The 25,411-nt window shown below is 42.2% G+C and overlaps 1 protein-coding gene across 4 annotated transcripts in view; it reads left to right on the top strand.

Annotated features, from left to right (window-relative positions):
* Positions 1–25,411, top strand: part of PHACTR4 (phosphatase and actin regulator 4) — a gene marked incomplete at both ends in the record, with an annotated part of 71,995 nt that overhangs the window by 10,502 nt on the left and 36,082 nt on the right. Inside the window, 4 exons of one of the 4 annotated variants that reach the window (XM_080690595.1) lie at positions 10,561–10,606; positions 19,062–19,085; positions 19,928–20,101; positions 20,557–20,637. In XM_080690595.1, coding sequence (XP_080546721.1) covers positions 10,561–10,606; positions 19,062–19,085; positions 19,928–20,101; positions 20,557–20,637 — 325 coding nt within the window. Of the gene's footprint in view, positions 1–10,479; positions 10,607–19,061; positions 19,090–19,927; positions 20,102–20,556; positions 20,638–25,411 lie in introns of those variants that run through there. The other 3 variants (XM_080690597.1, XM_080690596.1, XM_080690598.1) reach the window with 3 other exon arrangements.

Below are 25,411 nucleotides of genomic sequence, written 5' to 3' on the forward strand. Positions count from 1 at the left end.
CTTCTAATCTCAGCATTTGGGAGGCTGAGACAGGAGGATCGTGATTTGCGGACAACCTCAGCTACTTAGTGAGGCCCTTTGCAACTCAGTAAGACCCTGATTCAAAAATAAAGAATAAAAAATAGGGCTGGGAGTGTAGCTCGGATGTAGAATGCCCCTAGGTTCCATCCCCAGTACCGCAAAAACAAAAACAAAAACAAACAAACAGAAAAGTGTATTGGCTAGAGCAAGTTGTTGTGTGTGTGGTTTTTTGTTTTTGTTTTTTTTTTAGTCATACTTAGTTCATTTGTAGGAATTACTGTTGACTTAGAGTGTACCAGGTATTCATTACTCAGACCTTTTATTTAATAAGGGGATGAAGGCAAAATTCTTCTGTATTTGTACTGGAAAAGAATGTTGTTGAAGGCAATTCTTAGAACTTTCTGAATAACTTTTGCAGATGTTGTAGATATCAGACATTTATTTTTTTCTCTTCTCACTGGATACATGACTGAGTATGAGTAATACTTAGATTTCTTTCTCCTTTAAAGATGAGAGCCAGCTGAGTTTGTGTTATGAAAGAGAGAGAAGGGAGATTAAATGGCAGTGGCTAATAGTTTCTCTTTGAGTCACCAGCAGTGAATGTCACTTTACTAGAAAACATGCAACACGTTTCAACACCCTGCAGTAGGTGCTCCTTGAATTCTGTCTGGTTAGTTTCTACACACCATTGATACCTTTGGTTCCTTGGTAGAAATTAATTGGGACTTAATTTTTATGAATATCACGTGATTAAAACTTTTTTTTTTGTAGTACTGGGGATGGAACCCAGGGGCATTCTATCTCTGAGTTACACCCCCAGCCCTAACTTTTTTTTTTTTTTTTGGGTGGTGGTACTGGAGGTGGAACCCAGGGGCTTTTCTACTTCCGAGCTATACTCCCAGACCTATTTTATATTTTATTTGGAAACAGGGAGGGTCTCACTAAGTTGCTGAGAGCCTCACTAAGTAGCTGAGGCTGGCTTCGAACCTGTGCGATCCTCCTGACTTAGCCTCCCAAGCACTGGGATTACTAGCGTGCGCCACCACGCCCAGCCCCCAGCCCTGTTTTTTAATCCTTGTTTTTGAAACAGGGTCTCACTGTTGCAAAGGGCCTCACTAAATAGTAGCTGAGGCTGTCCAGGGCCCGGAATCCTCCTGTCCCAGCCTCTTGAATGCTGGGATTACAAGCATGCCCCCACCATATCCAATTCTCATGTGATTTTCATAAAGTACTTTTCTTTAAGATTAAGTTTCCCTAATTTATTTTATTTTAACTAAAACAATCTACAGTCTACTCATGAAAATAGTATTTTGAGTAGAAAGAATATTATTATTATTATTATTATTATTAGTAGTAGTAGTAGTAGTAGTAGTAGTAGTAGTGGTGGTGGTGGTACTGGGGTTCCTGGAAACCCTTCTACCTCCGAGCTACACTCCCAGACCTATTTTATGTTTTTTATTTGGAAACAGGGTCTCTTAAGCCAGCGCGGCTGGCTTTGAACCTGCACGATCTTCCTGTCTCTGCCTCCCAAGGGCAGGGATTACAAGCGTGTGCCACCACGCCTGGCTTCAGAAAGAATATTAAATGGAGCTGAGCATGGTGGTGCATGTGTATAGTCTCAGTATTTAGGAGGCTAGGACAGGAGGATTGCAAGTTCAAAGCTAGCCTGGGCAACTTTTCAAGACCCTCTCTCAAAAAAAATAATAAATTCAGCAACTTAGACCCTGTTTCCAAATAAAATATAAAAAAAGGTCTGGGAGTATAGCCTTGAGGTAGAAAGCTTCTGGGTTCCACCCCCAGTACCACCCCCCAAAATAATAATAATAATAATAATAATAATAATAATAATAAAAAGGGCTAAGGTAAGGCCGGGCGTGGTGGCACATGCTTGTAATCCCCTCGCTTGGGAGGCGGAGACAGGAGGATCGCGCAGGTTCGAAGCCAGCCTTGCTGGTGTAAGAGACCCTGTTTCAAAAATATAAAATAGACCGGAGGTAGAAGGGTTTCCAGGAACCCCAGTACCACCAAAAAAAAGGGCTGAGGTATAGTTCAGTTGTAGAGTATCTCTGGGTTCAATCCCTTGCGCGCGCGCACACACACAGTTCAAGGTAAGTGAGGACAATGTAGGGAGAACCTGTCTCAAATTTAAAAATTAAGCCAGGCATCCTGGCGCACATCTGTTATTCCAGTACTAAGGAGCTGAGTCAGGAGGATCGCAGATTTGAGGCTAGCCTCAACAATTTAGTGAGACTTTCAGAAGCTTAGTGAGGCCGTTTCAAAATAGAGCTATACAAAAGGGGCTGGGTGTGTAGAATGCCCCTGGGTTCAGTTTCTGGTACTGAAAAAAGAAAAGAAATTCTTCCTGCTGAGAATCCTGAGCCTAGCAGTAGTGATTTTTTTTAAAACAGGGTCTCATTGAGTTGCGAAGGGCCTTGATAAGTAGCTGAGGCTGTGAATGCTGGGATCACAAGTGTGCACCACCACGCCCAGCCTAGCAGTGATTTTATGAGGGTTTATGTGAGCATTCATATGACAAATATGTCTCCTTTGTTACTACTTGCAAAGCAATAAATACTAGAAATCGTCATAAACCTCATTTTTCCCCTACAAAAGTGAGTTTCAAAGCAACTCTCAAAATTATTTGAAATGATAGAAAATCTATGGGCTCCACATTACTTTTTCAATTTCTATTTTTTGTGACACTGAGGATTGAACCCAGGGGCATTCTACTGAACTACATGTCTGTCTGTCTGTCTGTCTGTCTGTTTCACTGGGGATTGAACCCAGGGTCATTCTACCTTTGAGCTATACGACCAGCCCTTTTTTTTTTTTTTTTGGTAGTAACGGGGATGGAATCCAGAGGCATTCTACATCAGAGTTAAACGCCCAGCCCTATTTTTTAGTCTTTTTATTTTTGAAACAGGATTTCACTGAGTTGTGAAGGGCCTGGCTAAGAAGCTGAGGCTCTCTGCAAACTGGGATCCTGTGGTCTCAGCCTCCTGAATGCTGGGATTACAAATGTGTGCTACAATGGATACTGGGGAAGGAACCCAGGGGCATTCTACCTCTGAGCTACACCCCCAGCCCTATTTTTTATTTTTATTTTTATTTTTATGTTTTGGTGGTACTGGGGTTCCTGGAAACCCTTCTACCTCCAGGCTACACTTCCAGACCTATTTTATACTTTTTTATTTGGAAACAGGGTCTCTTAAGCCATAGAGAGACTGGCTTCGAACCAGCGCGATCCTCCTGTCTCCGCCTCCCAAACGCGGGGATTACAAGCGTGCGCCACCACACCTGGCCTGTTTTTTGAAACAGGGTCTCACTGGGTTGCAGATGCCTCACTAAGTATCTGAGGCTGTCCATGAACCGCAAGCATCCTTTCTCAGCCTCCCAAATGCCAGGATTAAAATCATGTGTGACCATGCCCACCTTTTTTTTTTTTTTTTTTTTTGGTGGTACTAGGGGTGGAACCCAGGGGCTTTCTACCTCCGGGCTATACTCCCAGACCTATTTTCTATTTTATTTGGAACAGGGTCTCACTGGGTTGCTGAGAGCCTCACTAAGTAGCTGAGGCTGGCTTCGAATCTATGTGATCCTCCTGTCTCAGCCTCCCAAGCCTGGGGATTACAAGCGTGCGCCACCACGCCTGGCCCTTATTCTTTATTTTGAAACAGGGTCTCACAAAGTTGCAGAGGACTTCACTAAGTAGCTAAGGCTGGTCATGAACTGCGATCCTCCCATCTCAACCTGCCAATTACTGGGATTATAAGCATGTACCACCGTGTCTGGCTCCAGTTTTATTTATTTGGAAACAGGGTTTCACTAAGTTGCAGAGGGCTTTGCTAAGTTGTTGGGGCTGGTTTTGAACCTGCAATCCTCCTTTCTCAGCCTCCCAAGTACTGGGATTACAAGCATGTGCCACAATGTCCAGCTCCTTTTTATTTTGAAACAGGGTCCCTAGGCGGCTGCTAAGTCTTTCTGTTGTAGAGGCTGGCCTTGAACCTGACAGCCTCTCTCTCAGCCTCCCAAATACGGATTTACTGGCTTGTGCTACCATGTGTGGCTTCGGCTCCACGTTTTTTCCAGCTTCCATTACTGCCACTTTTCAACTTAATTGTCTTTTGTTAATAGATTCTGTGAGCTAGGCTTAAAATTAAAGAGTGCTGTTTTGTACTTGTTTTCCAGATTAATAAATACTTGTTGCATATGCACTGTGCACCAACTTGTGCCAAGCATTGAGGGCTTAAGATTAAGTGTTTTATGATCCCTGACAACGAGGAATTTCTAGCTTAATAGAGAAGTATGTGGCTTACTGTAGCTCTGGTTTGTGTATCCAGCAGACCACTCGTGATCAGTTTCTTTACCTCTCCTATAGTATTTCCTGGTGTGTATATCTCTCCCATCTCTTCCATGACTGACTCAAGACTCCTGTACCCCCACCAATATGTGTTTGTGTAGCACCTATATACTCATTATACTCTATCATAGGTCCTCTGTATGTGAACTCTAAGCTCCTAGAAGGGCAAAATTTTGTCTTTGACACCAACACAGTGGTGATCACATAGGGTTTAGCAAATCATTAAAAATCTGCTTAAGTGGCTGGGCATGGAAGTACACACTTGTAATCCCAGTATTTGGGAGGATGGGACATGAGGATTGCAGGTTTGCAGCCAGCTTCAACAACTTAGTGAGACCCTCTGCAACTCAAAATAAAGAATAAAAATAGGACTGAGTGAGGATGTAGCTCAAAGTTAGAATGCCCCTAGGTTCACCCAGTACCCCCCCCAAAAAAAAATTCTGCTTACATGACTAAGAAAAGGCTCATACAAAAGGAAACAGCTTAATTCAGCATACCTTTTTCTTATGCCCTGAGATATCTCAGGAAGGTTAACTTTAGTGAGAGGTCAAGAAGAATGTCACTTTTCTCTAGCTAAGACCATTTTAGGTAACCCAGTTTTAGGTTCTCCTAGATAATCCAATATATATTGATACTTAGGCATACAGGTACATTTAAATTAAAGTATTATCTCTTTTCTTTTTCTTGTAATGAGACCTTGTTTCAAATTTTTTAAAGAAAAAGTGTTTTTGTTTTTGTTTTTTTGGTACTGGTGATGGAACCCCAGGGCATTCTACCTCCCAGGGACACACCCAGCCCTATTTTTTTTTTTTTTTTTTTTTTTTTTTTTTTTTTTTTACTTCTGAGATAGCTGGGTGTGGTGGTGCATGCTTGTAATCACAGTTCTTGGCTACCCTCAGCAACTACTTAGTGAGGCCCTTTGCAACTCAGTGAGACCCTGTTTCAAAATAAAGAATAAAAAATAGGTCTGAGGTATAGCTCAGAGGTAGAATGCCTCTGGGTTCCAACCCCAGTACCACAAAAAACTGAGGTATGAAGCCGGGCATGGTGGCACACACCTGTAATCCCAGAATTTGGGAGGCTGAGACAGGAGGATCACATGTTCACCGCCAGCCTCAGCTACTTAGGCCCTCCACAATTTAGTGAGACCCTGTTTCAGAATAAAGAATAAAGGCCGGGCATGGTGGCGCATGCTTGTAATCCCAGCATTCGGGAGGTTGAGATCGGAGGATTGTGGTTCACAGACAGCCTCAGCTACTTAGCTGCCCTTCGCAACTCAGTGAGACCCTGTTTCAAAAATGAAAAGACTAAAAAATAGGGCTGAGGGTGTAGGTCAGAGGTAGAATGTCCCTGGGTTCCATCTTGGGTACTGAAAATCAAAAAACAAAACAAAACCAAAAACTGAGGTATGTTGCTCAGAGGTAAATGTTTTCTAGGATCAATCCTTTGTACCAAAGGGATGGGGGGAAAAAAAGGGAAATAATTAGTGAAGATATTTTCACATGGGAGAAATTAGTGACATCGCTTATGATAATTTGGTTTACTTTTTGAACTCCATTCTCTACTCACCCCAAGGCAAAGAATTACTTTTAAACTTTTAGTTCCTAGCTGATACCTATAATCCTAGTACTTAGTAAACTAAGAGAAAAACTGCAGGTTCTAGACCAGTCTTAGCAATCTAATTTATATTGATATTTCAGCATAAAAATACATTTAAGTTAAAGAACTATACTCTCTCCCCACCCCCTATTTGGTAACAAGACCTTGTTTCAAAACAAAATGAAAAGGGCTGGGTATGTAGCTTGGAGGTAGAATGCCCAGGGTTCAATACCCATTACCAGAAAAATCTTAAGTCCTTAATCCAAAATTGTAAAATTTTTTATAACTAAAAATTCTTTCTTTTTCTTTTTCTCTTCTTCTTTTTTTTTTTTTTTGTGGTACTGGGGTTCCTGGAAGCCCTTCTACCTCCGGGCTATACTCCCAGACCTATTTTTTATAATTTTTTTATTTGGAAACAGGGTCTCTTAAGCCAGCGAGGCTGGTTCTGAACCAGCGCGATCTTCCTGTCTCCCCCTCCCAAGCGCGGGGATTACAAGCGTGCACCACCACGCTCGGCTTATAACTAAAATTTCAACTAGTAAATTACATAGATATAGAAATTATGATTGTCCAGTGAAAATACAGATTATATCCACAAGGTATTTCACTAAAATATAATTTTATTTATTTATTTTGTGGTACTGGTGATTGAACTCAGGGGTGTTCTACCTCCACGCTATCCCTCCCAGACCTATTTTATTTATTTATTTATTTATTTATTTATTTATATTATATGTACACATATATGTATATATATTTTTTGCAGTACTGGGGATGGAACCCAGGGGCATTCTACCTCTGAATACACCCAGAGCCCTATTTTTTATTTTTTATTTTTTATTTTATTTATTTATTTATTTATTATTTTTATTTTTGGTGGTACTGGGGTTCCTGGAAGCCCTCCTACCTCCGGGCTACACTCCCAGACCTATTTTGTTTTGTTTTGTTTTTGGTGGTACTGGGATTCCTGGAAGCCCTTCTACCTCGGGGCTACACTCCCAGACCTATTTTTACATTTTCATTTTGGAAACAGGGTCTCCTAAGCCAGCACGCGGCTGGCTTCGAACCTGCGCGATCCTCCTGTCTCCGCCTCCCAAGCGCGGGGATTACAAGCATGCGCCACCACGCCTGGCTCCCAGACCTATTTTTACATTTTCATTTGGAAACAGGGTCTCCTAAGCCAGCACGCGCGGCTGGCTTCGAACCTGCGCGATCCTCCTGTCTCCGCCTCCCAAGCGCGGGGATTACAAGCGTGCGCCACCACGCCCGGCTTATTTTATTTATTTATTTATTTATTTTTTTGTGTGTGTGGGTCTGGGTATGGAACCCAGAGGCATTCAACCTCCGAGCTGCACCCCGTGCCCTATTTTTTTTCCCGGGTCTGGGTATAGAACCCAGGGGCATTCTACCTCAAGGTGACACCCCTAGCCCTATTTTTTATTCTTTATTTTGAAACCGGGTCTTACTGAGTTGCAGAGGGCCTCACTAAGTAGCTGAGGCTAATCGCGATGCTTCTGTCTCAGCCTCTCAAATGCTGGGATTACAAGCATGTGCCACCATGCCCGGCTCTATTTTAAGAGTCTACATTGTAAGGTTTTCTATTGCTAGTACTAACAAATTGAGTTTTGCCTGAGTATTTTTGCCTTTTTTTCTTTACTGATATTTTAGTATTGTTATTTTATTTGTTACCATTGTTATCTTCTTCTTTATGAAAAGCTAATAATAAAATAATGGAGAGAAAGAAGAATATGCCAAGGAAAGTTCAGGGCAAAACCATCTTTCTGAAATCTGTTTGAGAATAAAAATTTAAGCCAAAAGCTCCATTTTTTTGTTTATTGATATTTTTTGGTAGCTGTCTTTTGTTAAAGGAATATTAGGATTTTTTGGGGGGGTCTGGGATTGGAACCCAGGGGCATTCAACCTCCGAGCTACACTCCCTGCCCTATTTTTATTCTTTATTTTGAAACCGGGTCACACTGAGTTGCAGAGGGCCTCACTAAGTAGCTGAGGCTGTCTGTGAACCGCGATCTTCGGGTCTCAGCCTCCCAAATGCTGGGATTACAAGTGTGGGCCACCATGCCTGGCAGGAATATTAGGATTTTTTTTTTTTTTTTTTTTGGTGGTACTGGGGTTCCTGGAAGCCCTTCTATCTCCGGGCTACACTCCCAGACCTATTTTTACATTTTTATTTGGAAACAGGGTCTCCTAAGCCAGCGCGCGCGGCTAGCTTCGAACCTGCGCAATCCTCCTGTCTCTGCCTCCCAAGTGCGGGGATTACAAGCTTGCGCCACTGCGCCCGGCAGGATATTAGGATATTTTAAAAAACATGTTCTCCCTAAGTTGAGGCTGGTTATGAACCTGCGATCCTCCTTTCTTAGCCCTTTAAAAAAAATCTTTTTTTTTTTTTTTTTTTGTGGGTCTGGGAATGGAACCCAGGGGCATTCGACCCCCGAGCTACTCCCCCTGCCCTATTTTTTATTCTTTATTTTGAAACTGGGTCTCACTGAATTGCAGAGGGCCTCACTAAGTAGCTGAGGCTGTACACGAACCACGATCCTCCAGTCTCAGCCTCCCAAATGCTGGGATTACAAGCTTTGTTCTATTCTTTGTTTTGAAACAGGGTCTCACTAAGTAGCTGAGGTAAACCTCTGATCCTCTAGTCTCAGCCTCATAAATACCGGGATTACAAGTGTGCACCAGCACACCAGATAGAAAATAATTTAAATCAGAATACTGTTCTATCAGCAGGGCTCAGTGATGCACACTTGTAATCCCAGTACTTGGGAGGCTGAGACAGAATTACAGATTTGTGGCCAACCTCAGCAACTTCAGCAAAGCCACTGAAATTTAGTGAGACCCTGTTTCAAAATAAAGTAGGACTAGGGGTGTAGGTTAGAGATATGCCCTTGGATTGAATCCCCATATCCCCCCAATAAACAAACAAATAGGGCTGTCCACACACAATAAACAAACAGACATATAAACAAATAAATAATTAGGACTGTGGATGTAGCTCACTGGTAGAATGCTCTTGGTTTCAATCCTTAGTGTACAGTAAATAAATAAATAAATAAATAAATAAATAAATAAATAAATAAAAAAAATTTGGAAGTCTGAGAATATAGGGAAACAAACCCAAACTCAGTTTCTCCAGCTATACTCTGACAACATGCTCTTCTGCTGCTCGTGTGGAGAGGGGGAGGGTCCCTAACCACCCCTCTGGTTGCTACAACCACCACCAGTGAGGTGTCCGCTAGTTCATTCAGTTCTGACCCTGTCACCTGGAGATGGTTTTCTATCCTATTGGTTTAGAGCTCAGTCCTCAAGACTGTTCCCTCTCTTTCCAGATGCCAGTCACATGTCCCAGGTTGTTTCACTTGTGCTTCTGATTGACTAGTTATCATTCAGAGTTCTACAAACCTCCCCTAGGGTTCCATTATTTTGCTAGAGGAGCTCCTAGAACTTAGGAGAACACTTGCGTACATTCACTGGTTACTTACAATATTACAGAGGACACCAATGACACCAGATGAAGAGCTGGAAGGGGTCAAGAACGGAACATGCATGGAACTTCCATGCCCTCTCCAGGCGCCTTCAGGAATCTCTCTGTGTGTTTGGAAGCTTCTCAGAACCCTGTCCAGTTGGGTTCTTGTGGTGGCTTTATTACTTAAGCATGATTGATTGATCAGTGTACCCTTCAGCTCCTCTCCCCTCCTGGGAGGGTAGGGAAGTGGGGCTAAAAGTCACAGTTCTCTAGCTGTGCTTTAGTCTTTCAGGTGACTGGCCCCCATCCTGGTGTCATTGGTATTCTCTGTAATATTGTTTATAAGTAACTATTTATAAAACTATCTCCAGCTACTGAGGGCTGCCAGCAGTGAGTCAGTTATTAATGTATAAAAAGACACTACTGCTCTGGAGATTGCAAGGAAATTAGGACTTATAAACCAGGAAAGGAGGATGACCAAATGTGGATTTCACTGTGGGGTGGGGTAGGGGGTAACATTCAGTCTAAAACACAGTGAACTACTGGAACCATCTGATGCTTTTGAAGTAAGCCTGTACCTAAAATAAACCTTTTATGTAGACTCCCATTTAGCCTGCTACTTATAACCACCCTGATAGGGTGTTTTTGTGACTAAATTTACAAATTTGTCTTTGGTGTGTTCTTGAGCCATCTCCCTTTCTTCTGTGTCTTTGAGCCTTGAGAGTTGTAGCCAAGCTCAAAGTCAGGAAAAGGGGGTGTGGGCATTGGGGGTGTGGACTTTGTGGGCTTTGTGGCTCCTTGGCTTGAATGTGGTTGGTAGTCTCCTCCCCTTCCGCACTTGAGCTCCGCACATACGCACTCTGGAATGACAGGCATTCCTGTGTGAAGAGCGCCAGTGTGAAGACATATTTGTCAGAAGAAGTGCCCAGGCTGGGGACAGGGGAACACGAACTGACCTTACGCCGGTTCCTGACATTTGGCTGTGACATTGAAAGAGCATTTTGGTTCCCTTCTAATGTGGATTTATCTTTTAAAAGAAAAGTTTGCTTTTGTCTGGGACAGTTTCTTGTCGTGAGATACATCAAACACCATAATCATGGGGCAAGCTGATGTCTCCAGACCGGTAAATCCAGATGCAGTTGGTGAGTAATAGAAGGCAAAGAAACAATCTTGACAGAGGAAAGCTGATTTAGAGGGGAGGAAGTTGAGAATTTCATAGGTATTTGTATGAGAGAATTTTGATGTTAATAACTAACCTTGAAATATTTGTAAGTTTGTGAAGAACAAAGGAAAACATTGTTATTTTCATTAAATTATATTAATTTATCATTCAGCCTCTTCAATTTACTATAGTGTTAGGAAGTTACCTGTTAATTTCTAGTGTTTGTACAAAATAAAGTGTTTCCAGAACTTATTTAGAATCTAGGGGAATTTTATAGGACATAACCAATTGCTAAGTATGTGGTATAGAACTAGAACTACTGACTTTGAAAAGCAGGACCATTTTTAAGAATGGAGGTAATATTTTAGACTTGGTTATGTTTTCCAAGTAAGTCACAGCTTTTTTCCTTTTTGCCGGTGTTTTAATTTCTCATAAGAGAACACTTATACAGACTTTTCTGAACTTAGTACTACATTTTAAGTATTATTGTCTCACAATAGCAGGAGACCAAGCTAATCTTGTGCATGTAGCTCAGTTTCAAACCTTCTAAGTGAAATAATTGTCCACGGTCACTGCAAGCTCATTTTCTTAAACTTTTTAAAGAGTTTTATCTGTAAGATAATACTCATAAACTGGGCAAAACTGGGCGTGGTGGCACACGCTTGTAATCCTAGCATTTGGGAATCTGAGACAGGAAGGTCTTGGTTCGAGGACAGCCTCAGCTACTACTTAGGCCCTTTGCAACTCAGTGAGACCCTGTTTCAAAATAAAGAATAAAAAAATATGGCAGGGGTGTAGCTTGGAGGTAGAATGCCTCTGGGTTCCATCCCTAAAAAAAGAGAGAGAGAAAGAAAGAGGAAAAAGGAAAAAAGAAAAGAACTATACCTTTATTTTGATTGATGAAGCAGCAGAATCATGTTCAGTCCTATGCTACTTTTTTTCTTCTTAAATAAAAAATGTTAGTGACTAAAGAAAAATAAAAGTGTATGTAAGAAAACAGGTAATGTTCCTAGATATGTCTCACAATTTGGTGTGATATTTAGTTTTTAAAGGTAATGTTTTTTTCTGTGAACTTCCCTGTTAAATATATACATAAAGGTGCTAGGTGTATTGGTGCACACCTATAATCCCAGATATTGGGGAGGCTGAGCCAGGAAGGTTGCAGGTTTGAGGCCATAATCATGGGGCCTGAGGAATAGTTAGACCTTGTCTCAAGATAAAATATAAAAAGGGTTGAAGTGCTGGGATGTAACTCAATGGGAGAACACTACTGTGTCTGTTGTGGGGGGGTCTAAAACTAAGTTATATGGATGGCAAAGTGAGTTATTCAGCAACAGATTTTTAACACTAAAATTAAGGGTTGATTTACTTTGATCACCAAGGCTGGGTCATGTGTGCGTGTCTGTCTGTCTCTAGGGATTGAATCAAGGGGATTCCACCTTCAAGCTATACCCCAAACATTTTTTATTTTTTATTTGGAAACAGGATTTCACAAAGTTCCTGTGAGCCTCTTTGAGTTATCGGCTTCAAAGTTGAGATTCTCGTTTCAGCCTCTCAAGCACTGGGATTACAGGCATGTGCCACCATGCCTAATAAGGCTTAGTTTTTATCATTTTATTTATTTATTTTTCCTTTTTTTTAATTCATTTGAGTCCAGGGGCATTCTACCTCCGAGCTCTCTCTATAATATATACCCAGCCCTATTTTTTATTCTTTTTTTTTTTACTTATTTACTTTTCTTTTTTTTCTTTGTGGTTCTGGGATGGAACCCTGAGGCTTTCTACCTTCAGGCTACACTCCCAGACCTATTTTCTATTTTATTTGGATACAGGGTCTCACTAAGTTTCTGAGAGCCTCACTAAGTAGCTGAGGCTGGCTTCGAACCTGCGCAATTTTCCTGTCTCACCCTCCCAAGTACTGGGATTACAAGCACGCCTGGCTCTATTCTTTATTTTGAAACAGGGTCTTACTAAGTTGTGAAAGGCCTCACTGAGTAGTAGCTGAGGCTGACCTCGAACCTATGATTCTCCCAGCCCCCTCCAAGTACTGAGATTATGAGCATGTACTACCTCACCCAGCTTCTTTATCTTTTTTTTGTGGTACTGGGGGATAAAACTCCAGGGACTTTCTACTTCCAGATTATACTCTCAGACCTATTTTACATTTTATTTGAAAACAGGGTCTCACTAAGTTGCTGAGAGCTTCACTGAGGCTGGCTTTGAATCGACACAACCCTCCTGTCTCAGCCTCATAAGTACTGGGATTACAAGCAGCCACCACCACCACCACCACCCTACTTTATTCTTTTATTTGTGTGGTATTGGGATGTAACCCAAGGACATTCTACCTCATAGCTACACCCCCAGTTCTATATTTTATTATTACTATTATTATTTTTTACCTCCGAGCTATACTCCCAGACCTGTTTTATACTTTATTTGGAAACAGGGAGGGTCTCACTAAGTTGCTGAGAGCCTCACTAAGTAGCTGAGGCTGGCTTCGAACCTGTGCGATCCTCCTGTCTCAGCCTCCCAAGCTCGGGGATTACAAGCGTGCGCCACCACGCCCCGCTACAACTCACTAATTTTTAAGACTGGAATGTTTGAAAGAATCAAAAATCGGGCTGGGGGTGTAGCTCAGGTAGAATGCCTCTGGGTTCATTCTTCAGCACCACCACCACCAAAAAAAAAAAAATTGCAAAATCAGGCTTAGTGGTGTACACTTGTACTTGTAATCCCAGTATATGGGAGGCTGACACAGAAGGATCCCGGGTTTTCGTCCAGCTTCAACAACTTAGAAAGGCCCTCACAACTTAGTGAGACCCTGTTTCAAAATAAAGTATAAAATAGGGCTGAGGATTTAGCTCAGAAGTAGAATGCAAGTAGGCTCAATCTGCAGTAACCTCCCCCCCCCCGTGTCTCTGTCTCTGTCTCTGTCTGTCTCTCTCTCTCTCTCTCTCTCTCTCTCTCTCTCTCTCTCTCTCTCACACACACACACACACACACACACACACACACACACACACACACACACTACTGAGCCAGGCATATGACACATGCCTGTAATCCTAGAACTCAGGAGGCTGAGAGGGGATTGCAGATTCGAGGACAGCCTCAGAAATTTAGTGAGACTCTGTTTCAAGATAAAAAGAGTTGAGAGTGTAGCTCAGAGGTAGAATGCCCCTGGGTTCAGTCTCTGGGACCCCAACAATAAATAAAAAGTAAATTAAAAATAAGCTGGGTGTGGTGTCGCATGTTTGTAATCCCCGTTCCTGGGAGGCGGAGACAGGAGGATCGCGCAGGTTCGAAGCCATCCGTGCTGGTTTAGGAGAGTCCGTTTCCAAATAAAAAAAAAGTATAAAATAGGTCTGGGAGTGTAGCCTGGAGTGGTTTCCAGGAACCCCAGTACCACCAAAATAAATAGGTAAATAAATAAATAGCTTTAACTCAGAGGTAGAACGCTCCTGGATTCAGTCTCCAATACCAAAAAAAACCCAGATTGTCAGTCAGCCAGGCCTTGGTGGCATAACCTTTATTCTCAGCTACTTGGGAAGCTACGGCAGCAAGAGTGCAAGTTCAAGGCCAACCTGGCCATTTAGGGACCCTGTCTCAAAACAAAAAGTTTAGTTGTGTACAAGTGTGCTTCTCTTGCTCTATAGCCCAACATGGTGTATGACTACAATGCACCAGGAAAAAAAGTTTAAAAGGGCTGAGAATATCGTTCAGTGGTTAGCGCACCCCAGGTTTCAGTGCCAAGTGTATGTAGTGCTAAGGATTGAACCCAGGGGCATTCTGCCTCTGAGCTATACCTACAGCCCTATTTTATTTTATTAACAGGGTCTGACTAAGATAGTATGTGCTAGTCTCAAACCTGCCATCCTCCTGTCTCAGCCTCCCAAGGACTGGGATTACAGGCATGTGCCACTGTGCCTGGCCTGTTGTCTTGTGAATGTTTTTCTTCGTTCTAATCCCTAAGGGTTAGAGCTATGCAAAATTACCAAGAGCAGTCATAGGCTTTCTCTAGACAAAGCCTGCTTTCTTCATTAGCAACAGATTTTGGCAGTTTTTTTGAAACAATTATTTAAATCCAATAATAATCCTCTTACAGAGAGCAGAAATGAGTAAATACAGTAGTGTCAGTACCATAAAGTAATGTTCTCTGTTTACATAGTTCTGAAGCTGTGAAAATGAAGTTTACAGTATCTATTTCCAGCTAGGTCGGCATAAAATATATTGAACAGATAAAATCCTTAGGTTATAAAGGTGTTTAGCACATACTGAAGTATGTATCTAATTGAATAGAACTGTTTATTTTAAAATTCTGGATAAATAACTGATTCTATAAAAATCTGATGTTCAAAATGGAAGAATGTCGCAGGGCGTGGTGCACTCTTGTAATCCCTGCGCTTGGGAGGCTGAGACAGGAGGAGCGCACAGGTTCGAAGCCCTGCAAAAAAAAATAAATAAATAAAATACTACATGCTAAAAAACAAAAAGTCATGCGCAAATTGCTTATAAACAGTTTCAGACTCACCTTTCTCTGCATATTATTTGTGAGTGTATGAGAAATTTGGGAGTTAGGTGTGGTGGCGCATGCTTGTAATCCCAGCATTTGGGAGGCTGAGACAGGAGGATTGGGGTTCGAGGGCAGCCTTAGCTACTACTTAGTGAGGCCCTTTGCAACTAAGTGAGACCCTGTTTCAAAATAAAGAATAAAAAAATAGGCCGGGCGTGGTGGCGCACGCTTGTAATCCCCACGCTTGGGAGGTGGAGACAGGAGGATCACGCTGGTTCGGAGCCAGCCTCGCTGGTTTAAGAGACTCTGTTTCAACATAAAAATGTTAAAAAATAGGTCTGGGAGTGTAGCCCGTGGGAGTGTATCCCAGAGGTAGAAGGGCTTCCAGGAACCCCAGTACCACCAAAAGAATAAATAAAATAAAAAAAATAGGCCGGACATGGCGTATGCTTGTAATCCCAGCATTTGTGAGGCTGAGACAGGAGGATCACAGTTCACGGACAGCCTCAGCTACTTAGTGAGGCCCTCTGCAACTCAGTGAGACCCGGTTTCAAAATAAAGAATAAAAAAACAGGACAGGGGGTGTAGCTTGGAGGTCAGATGTCCCTGGTTCCATCACCAGACCCACAAAAAAAAAAAAGGTAAAAAATTTAGGTTGTGTGGCTTGGAGGTAGAATTCCCTTGAGTTCCATCCCCAGCACCTAAAATAAATAAATAAATAAATAAATAAATAAATAAATAAATAAATAAATAAGGGTGCAGGGCTGGTGTTATAGCTTGGATGTAGAATATAATTTTTTTTTTTTTGAGGTACTAGGGAAGGAACCCAGAGGCATTGTACCTTCAAGCTACACCCTCAGACCTATTTTTTTTATCCTTTACTTTTTTTTTTTTTTTTTGATGGTCCTGGGGTTCCTGGAAGCCCTTCTACCTCTGGGCTACACTCCCAGACCTATTTTTACATTTTTTTATTTGGAAACAGGGTCTCCTAAGCCAGAGCGCGGCTGGCTTTGAACCTGCGTGATCCTCCTGTCTCTGCCTCCCAAGTGGTGGGATTACAAGCATGCGCCACCATGCCCGCCTTATCCTTTACTTTGAAACAGGGTCTCATTGAGTTGCAAAGGGCCTCACTAAGTAGCTGACACTGTCCTCCTCTCCTCCTGTTTCAGCCTCCCAAATGCTGGTATTATAACCTGTGCCACCATGCTCAGCTCAGATGTAGAATAAATAAATAAATATACTCATTTTTGTGATGATGGGAATTGGTTTTTTTTTTTTTTTTTTTTTGGTGGTACTGGGGTTCCTGGAAGCCCTTCTACCTCTGGCTACACTCCCACAGGCTACACTTCCAGACCTATTTTTATACTTTTTATGTGGAAACAGGGTCTCTTAAGCCAGCGAGAATGGCTTCAAACCTGCGAGATCCTCTTGTCTCTGCCTCCCAAGCGCGGGGATTACAAGCGTGCGCCACCACGCCCAGCGTGATGATGGGAATTGAACCTGAGGCATTCTAGTTCCAAACTACGTGCCTATCCCTATTCTATCTTCATTTTGAACAAGGTCTCTCTAGATTAATGAGAGTCTCACTTTTATCAACTTAACAAGACTCAGTGAATTAGATCCTGTTTCCTAAAACAAAAAAATTTAAAAGGGCTAGGGAGCTGGATAGAATGCCTCTGGGTTCAACTCCTAGTATCTCTTGTGCGCACACACACTCACACACACATTGTAGCTTCAAATAGAAGGCTCATAAATTCAATCCCCAGTATCCTCCACACTCAAAATGATATGGAAAATTTCATAATGAAGAATAAAGGGGCCAACTGGGCATGTAATCTCAGTATGTGGGAGTTTGAGACAGGAGGGTCAAAAATTTATGGCCAGCCTCAGCTACTTAGTGAGGCCCTCTACAAGTTAGTGAGACTGTTTCAAAATAGGGCTGCTGTGGGGGTAGCTCAGATTTAGAATACCCATGGGTTCAATCCTCAGTACCACACACACAAAAAGAAGTGGTCTTTTTCATAGGAAAACATAACTTTTGATTTGCATGTAACTAATAACATTAATATACATATAGCCAGCTGGGTGTGGTGGTGCAAGTTTGTAATCTCAGCATTCGGGAGGCTGAGATGGGGATCACGGTTCGCGGACAGCCTCAGCCACTTAGTGAGGCTCTCTGCAACTCAGTGAGACCCTGTTTCAAAATAAAGAATAAAAAATTGAGCAGGCGATGTAATTTGGAGGTCGAATGCTCCTGGGTTCCAACCCCATACTCGCAAAATAAATAAATAAATAAATAAATAAATAAATAAATAAATAAATAAAATAATAAAGAAAAAATCGGGCAGGTGCTGCAGCTTGGAGGTCAAATGTCCCTGGGTTCCATCCCCAGACCTGCAAAAAAATAAATAAAAATAAAAGGGCTGGGGATGTAGATTGGAAGTAGAATTTACCTGGGTTCAATTCCCAGTACAAGTCAGGCATGGTGGCACATGCTTGTAATCTCAGCATTTGGAGGCTAAGACCAAAGGATTGTGGTTCGCGGACAGCCTCAGCTTAGTGAGGCCCTCTGCAACTCAGTGAGATCCAGTTTCAAAATAAAGAATAAAAAATAGGGGAGGGGGTGTAGCTGAGAGGTTGAATGCCCCTGGGTTTCATTCCCAGACCCGGAAAAAAAAATTTCTAGTACAAATAAATAAATAAATAGTTTAGATCTAAGACATCCTCGAGTGAATCATGCAGCTAGGAAGGAATGGGTCATTGTCCTGTGTCATCTCCCATCTGTTGTACATAGTAACCAGGCCCTGATTTTGCCCAAATCTTCTGGGAACAGGAAGCTAGTGGATGGACAGTCATCACTGCAGTTACTCTGATAATTAAAATTGTGTAAATCTAGCTGGGCGTGGTGGCACATGCTTGTAATCCCAGCATTCGGGAGGCTGAGACAGGAGAATCATGGTTCATGGACAGTCTCAACTACTTACTGAGGCCATTTGCAACTCAGTGAGACCCTGTTTCAAAAATAATAAGGTGGGGCATGGTGGCGCACACTTGTAATCCCCACGCTTGGGAGGAGGAGACAGGAGGATCACGCAAGTTCGAAGCCAGCCTTGCTAGTTTAAGAGACCCTTTTTCCAAATAAAAATATAAAATAGGTTTGGGAGTGTAGCCTGGAGGTAGAAGGGTTTCCAGGAACCCCAGTACCACCAAAAATAAATAAAATAAAATAATAATAAAGAATAAGCTGGGCGTGGTAATGCATGCTTGTAATCCCAGCATTTGGAAGCCTGAGACCAACAGATTGCGGTTTGTAGACAGTCTCAGCTACATAGGCTCTTTGCAACTCAGTGAGACCCTATTTCAAAATAAAGAATGAAGCCGGGCGTGGTGGCGCACGCTTGTAATCCCCGCGCTTGGGAGGCTGAGACAGGAGGATCGCGCAGGTTCAAAGCCAGCCGCGCGCTGGCTTAGGAGACCCTGTTTCCAAAATGAAAATGTAAAAATAGGTCTGGGAGTGTAGCCCAGAGGTAGAAGGGCTTCCAGGAACCCCAGTACCACCAAAAAAAAAAAAAAAAAGAATGAAAAATAGGATAGGGGATATAGCTTGGAGATCGAATGTCCCTGGGTTTCATCTCCAGACCTGCAAAGAAAAAAAAAAAAATAGGGCTGAGGATGTAGCTCGGAGGTAAAATGTCCCTGGGTTCTATCCCCAGTACTGCAAAAAAAAAAAAAAAAAAAGCATTATTAACAGGAGATGGTTTTTTGTAGTGAATGTGTTAGACTCTTTCTCCTCCAAAAGGTATTGTTAGCATCTGATGTGAAGTATAGTGTGTGTTCCGTGATGTATTTCTATGAAGTAGCAATTCCACTTCAATTCCAGGATAGTTGTTCCACATAACTCTTTTTTTCTTCCCCTCTAGACTTCTCCAGAGAACCCGGGGACAGTAGGTGGAGTGCAAAGCTGTATTGTGTTGCCTTCCTGCTTTTTTTTCGTTGCCTTCCTGCCTTTTTTTTTTTGGCCCTGCCTTGGCTGCTCTTTTCTCTATTATTAAAGCTAACTTACTAAACCCTGCATGCAGTGTCATTATGGGAAGCTTTCATTTCAGTCCTGTACATATATCATGTAAAGTATGTTTCATGTCAAATCCTTCATACTAGAATAAAGCTGGGCGTGGTGTGGCACACACCTGTAATCCCAGTGTTTCGGAAGTTTTGACGGGAGGATCACAGGTTAAAGGCCAGATTCAGCAACATGGGGAAACTCAGTAACCTAGGAGAATCTTGTTTCAAAATAAAAAGTAAGAGAAGGACTGGGGATGTAGCTTGGAGGTCGAATGCCTCTGGGTTCAGTCCCCAGTACTAAAATAAAAGTAAGTAAAATAAAATGTAAATTCTGAATACGGAAGAAAGAGGTCAGTGTTCAACAGAGAATAATACTCCCCGAAAGGTGGCATTTCCTACTTCAGTGACAGCAGATGTCATAGGTATTGGGAAGATATCCACATATTCTCTGTGTGTGTGCCTTTGAAAGATTTTGACCTGGTTCTGATCATTTCACTTACTTCTTGTTCTAAAATGATGTCAGCTTGGTTTGGTTCCTTCAGTCATTTATCTGTTGTAGACTTTGATGTTTGGTGTTCGTGTGATGTTAGGAGTCTGATTGCATGATTATCAGTGTTTTGATCTGTCCAACTACACAGGAAGAGAGGAGAAGGGACGTTTTGAAGATTATGTTGAACTACTAAATTGGCTGTTTTCTTCCCTTTCTCTTTCTCTCCATGAACAGAAGAAGCAGGCCAGCCCACTGCAGACCCAGGCATGGTCATGGACAGTGTGGAAGCAGGAGACACAACACCTCCCATCAAAAGAAAAAGCAAGTTTTCAGGCTTTGGCAAGATCTTCAAGCCCTGGAAATGGAGGAGAAAAAAAAGTAGTGATAAATTCAAAGAGACATCAGAAGGTGAGATATTAAGATTTAAGTATGTGTTCTGAGTTAAAGAGTTCTCTATTTTAGAAGCACCTTTTTCATCTCTTTCTAAGCTTCTAAAACCTCCTACTTAAAAGAAATTAAACAGCCAAATGGCCATTCACCGAGCCATGTATTCTGTAGTCTCTTTTCTTTATTGGAATTAAAATCAACTCCGTATTGATTAGAGTTCCTGCACTGTAGCAGATCGAAGTTGCTTTATTTAATTAGTATGAGGTACTTAGGATAGAATGCAGGGGTACTATACCACTGAGCTACAATCCCAGCCCCAGAAATTGCTTTTCCAAATTTGTAATTTTCCGGTTCTGTCTTATCAGTAGAAGAAATTCGAACCACTTTATTCTTTACCTGTGGATTTAGAATGCTAAGAATGATGTTGCCCTTCCAACTGCCACATTTCTGAGTCCTGTTTTCCAATTTAATGTTAGTTTTAGAGCGAAAAATATCTATGCGAAAACCGAGAGAAGAACTGGTTAAAAGAGGGGTTCTGTTGGAAGACCCTGAACAGGGTGAGTTTCATATAAATAGCATATGCCTATCTCTGTGCACTTGGTGTTGGTTGGGTTTAACTAGGTAGGTATATGAGTTTTTTTTATTATTATTTTTTGGGTGTGTATGTAATACTGGGAATCAGACCCAATGTTCTACTTCTGGAGTATACTTTTAGCCCTGTTTTATCTTTCTATTTTGAAACACTGTCTCACAAAGTTCCTGAGGGTTTTGCTAAATTCTTGAGGATCTCAGTAAGTTGTTGAGGTTGCCCTAGAACCTAGGATCATCCTGCCTCAACCTCCCAAGTGATGGGATTACAAGTGTGTGCCTCTGTGGTCAGTTTGAATTTTCTTTTTTATTGTTGTTTGCTTTGGTGGTACTGGGAGTTGAATTCAGGGGCATTTTATTTCTGACCCATATCCCCCAAACCAATTTTATTTTTTATTTGGAAATAGGGTTTCGCTAAATTGCTGAGGCAGTAATCCTTGATTGGCTCAGTCTCCCAGGTACTGGGACTACAAGCATGCACTACCATACCCGGGGTTTTTTTTTTTGTTGTTTTTTTTTTTTTTTTTTTTTTTTTTTTAGTGGTGCTGGGGATAGGACCCAGGGGCTTTCTACCTCCAGGCTACACTCCCAGACCTATTTTATATTTTATTTGGAAATAGGGTCTCTTAAACCAGCTTAGGCTGGCTTTGAACCTGTGTGATCCTCCTGTCTCAGCCTCACAAGCGTGGGGATTGCAAGTGTGTGCCACCACGCCCGGCTTATTCTTTATTTTGAGACAGGGTCTCACTAAATTGTGGAGGGCCTCACTAAGTAGCTGAGGCTGTTCACAAACCACAATCCTTGGTCTCAGCCTCCCAAATGCTGGGATTACAAGCATGCACACCCCCAGGCCCCTGCGTGTTTGAAGTCAGCCTTAGCTACTGAGTGAGGCTCTCAGCAACTAGGTCTGGGAGTATAGCCTGGAGGTAGAAAAGCCCCTTGGTTCTACCCCAGTAAAACACACACACACACACACACACACACCCTCTCTTTTTCTCTCTCTCCCTCTCTCTCTCCCTCCCTCCCTCCCTCCCCCCTCCCTCTCCCTCTCCCTCTCCCTCTCTCTCTCCTTCTCCCTCTCCCTCTCCCTCTCCCTCTCCCTCTCCCTCTCCCTCTTCCTCTCCCTCTCCCTCTCTCTCCCTCCTGACAGGGATTGAAACCCAGGGGCATTTTACCTCTGAGATATACCACCAGCCCTGTTTTTTAATGAAGCAGGGTCTTGCTAAGCATGTACCACCTTTCTTGGCTGGGAGGGTTTTTTTTTTTTTTAATTTACTCTAATGTAGCTGGACAAAGGAGTGCATATTTGTAATTCCAGTACTTGGGAAGCTGACACAGGAGGATAACAGGTTCATGGCCAGCCTCAACAGTTTAGTGAGGCTCTCAGCAACTTAGTGAGATGCTGTTTCAAAATAAAAGACTAAAGGCCAGGCGTGGTGGCACACCCTTGTAATCCCAGCATTTGGGAAGCTGAGACTGGAGGATCGCGGTTCGCAGACAGCCTCAGCTACTTAGAAGAGGCCCTCTGCAACTTAGAGAGACCCTGTTTCAAAATAAAGAATAAAAAATAGGGCAGGGGGTATAGCTCAGAGATTGAATGCCCCTGTGTTCCATCCCCAGACCCACAAAAAAAAAAATAAAAAAAATAAAAGACTAAAATAGGGCTGGAGGTGTAGCTCAGTGGTAGAATGCCTCTGGGTTCTATACCCAGCAAAAGAAACATACACATACAAACACAAATTTACTCTTCTTCCAAGTGTTTAACCCAGTCTTTAATTCTGAAACTGAGTGATTGGTGAAGGATCCAAAGGGCAAACATTCCTTGCTTCTTATTGTTCTAGAGCTTTGGGCCGGCTGTGGGTGTTACTTCCTTTTTTGATCAAACTTGTCTTCATGCCCACGTTGCTTCATCAAACTTTTTGTTACAAAGATCTTGTTTTGATATACGAATACTCATTTCCAGTTTAATACTGATGTCAGGACTTACTGCAATGGGTGATTTTTTTTTTTTTTTTTTTTGGGTGGTGGTGGTGGTAGTACTGGGGACCAAACCCAGGAACACACTACCTCCTAGCTACACCCCCAACCCTTTTTATTTATTTTTATTTTTTATTTATTTTAAACAGGGTTGGTCTTAATAGGTTGCTTAGAGCCTTGCTACATTGCTGAGCTGTCAAACCTGCAGTCTTTCTGTCTCAGCCTGCCAAGTACTAGGTTTATAGGTGTTCACCACTTTAAGTACCTAGGATACAATGTATGATTTTTTCTGGAACAATTTATTTTATCTTTTATATTTTTACTTTTACTGGTGCTATACAGTCTCACATTATAATGTAATATATAGTGATGTAATACATGCACACAGCACTTGGCAGGCTTTCCCCAGGAAACTATTTTTTTTTATTTAACTTAATTTTTTTTTTTTTTTGCAGTACTGGGGATGGAACCCAGGGGCATTCTACCTCTGAGCTATACTCCAAGCCCTATATTTTATTCTTTATTTTGAAACAGGTTCTCACTGAGTTGCAAAGGGCCTCACTAAGTACATGAGGCTCTCCACGAACAATGATCCCCCTGTCTCAGCCTCCCAAATGCTGGGATTACAAGTGTGTGCCACCACATCTGGCAGAAACAGTTTATTTTATTTATTTATTTACTTATTTGTTTATTGCAGGTCTGGGGATGGATTCCAGGGCATTTGATCTCCAAGCTATACCCCTGCCCTATTTTTTATTCTTTATTTTGAAACAGGGTCTCAAAGCTGGGTGTGGTGGCGCACGCTTGTAATCCCAGCTCTTGGGAGGCTGAGACAAGAGGATCGCACAGGATCGAAGCCAGCCTCAGCTACTTAGTGAGGCTCTCAGCAACTTAGTGAGACCCTGTTTCCAAATAAAATAGAAAATAGGTCTGGGAGTATAGCCCGAAGGTAAATGCCTCTGGGTTCCACCCCCAGCACCACAAAAAAAAAAAAAAAAAAAAAAAAAAAAAACAGTCTCACTCAGTTGCAGAGGGCCTCACTAAGTAGCTGAGGCTGTCAGCAAACCACAATCCGCTGATCTCAGCCTCCCGAATGCTGGGATTACAAGTGTGCACCACCATGCCTGGCTTGAAACAGTTTATTTTATTTATTTATTTATTTTGGGGTTTTTTTTGTGTGTGTGGGTCTGGGGATGGAACCCTGGGACATTCGACCTCCAAGCTACACCCTATTTTTTATTCCTTATTTTGAAACAGGGTCTCACTAAGTTGTGGACGACCTCTCTAAGTAGTTGAGGCTGTCCGCGAACCGCGTTCCTCTGGTCTCAGCCTCCTGAATGCTGTGATTACAAGTGTGTGCCACCACACCTGGCTGAAACAGTTTACTATAACTGTAAAACTATAATATGTTGGTTGCATTTTATATCTGTTCATTTGGCATTTGTAGTAACTATTTCTGTATATGTTATTTTTCATCTTGCTTTCCCTCCTTTTTTGGTTTTTGGTTCTATAGATTGAACCCATGGACATTCTTTTTTTTTTTGGTGGTACTGGGGGTGGAACCCAGGGGCTTTTCTACCTCTGGGCAATACTCCCAGACCCATTTTATATTTTGTTTGGAAACAGGGTCTCACTAAGTTGCTGAGAGCCTCACTAAGTAGATGAGGCTGGCTTCGAACCTGCGCGATCCTCCTGTCTCAGCCTCCCAAGCACGGGGATTACAAGGGTGCGCCACCACGCCACTATATTATTTTATTATTATTATTATTATTATTATTATTATTATTAATTATTTGCGGTATTGTGGATTGAACCCAGAGGCATTCTACCTCTAAGCTACACCCCTCGTCCTAATTTTTATTTTTTATTTTGAAACAGGGTCTCACTGAGTTGCACAGGTCCTTACTCTAGCTGAGGCTGGTGGCAAACTTGCGATCCTCCTGCCTTAGCCTCCCAAGGACTGGGACTATAGGTGTGTGTGTGTGTGTGTGTGTGTGTTCGTGGTGTGTTTGTGTATGGTGTCGTGCTGGGGGGATTGAACCCCGGGGCATTCTCCTCTGAACTACAACCCCATCCCTATTTTTTATTCTTTATTTTGAAACAAAGTCTCACTAAGTTGTGGAGGGCCTCTCTAAGTAGCTGAGACTGGCCGCAAACCCAGAACCTCCTGTCTGTGCCTCTCAAATACTGGGATTACAAGCACGTACCACTACACCCAGCCTTTTCTTTCCCTTTTTTTACTTTTTTAAATAAAAAAAAATTAATAAAAATTGGCTTCTATCCATTTTTTTAAAAAATATTAAGGCAGACTGGGTGTGGTGGCTCACCCTTATAATTCTAGCATTCAGGAGGTGGAGACCAGGGGATCAAGGTTCACAGACAGCCTCAGCTATTTGGCAAGGTTCTTCACAACTCAGTGAGACCCTTTTTCAAAAACTATAAAGACTAGCCGGGCATGGTGGCACACGCTTGTAATCCTCGCGCTTGGGAGGCAGAGACAAGATCGTGTAGGTTCGAAGCCAGCCGCGTGCGCTGGCTTAGGAGACCCTGTTTCCAAATAAAAAAATGTAAAAATAGGTCTGGGAGTGTAGCCCGGAGGTAGAAGGGCTTCCAAGAACCCCAGTACCACCAAAAAAAAAAAAAAAAAAACTATAAAGACTAAAAAATAGGACTGGGGTATAGCTTGGAAGTAGACTATCCCTGGGTTCCATCCTCAGTACTGCAATAAATGAATGAATGAATAAATGCCGGCCGGAGTTGGGCGTG

Source organism: Muscardinus avellanarius (genome assembly GCF_963383645.1).
Source record: "Muscardinus avellanarius genome assembly, chromosome: 3".
Taxonomy (NCBI): Eukaryota; Metazoa; Chordata; class Mammalia; order Rodentia; family Gliridae; genus Muscardinus; species Muscardinus avellanarius.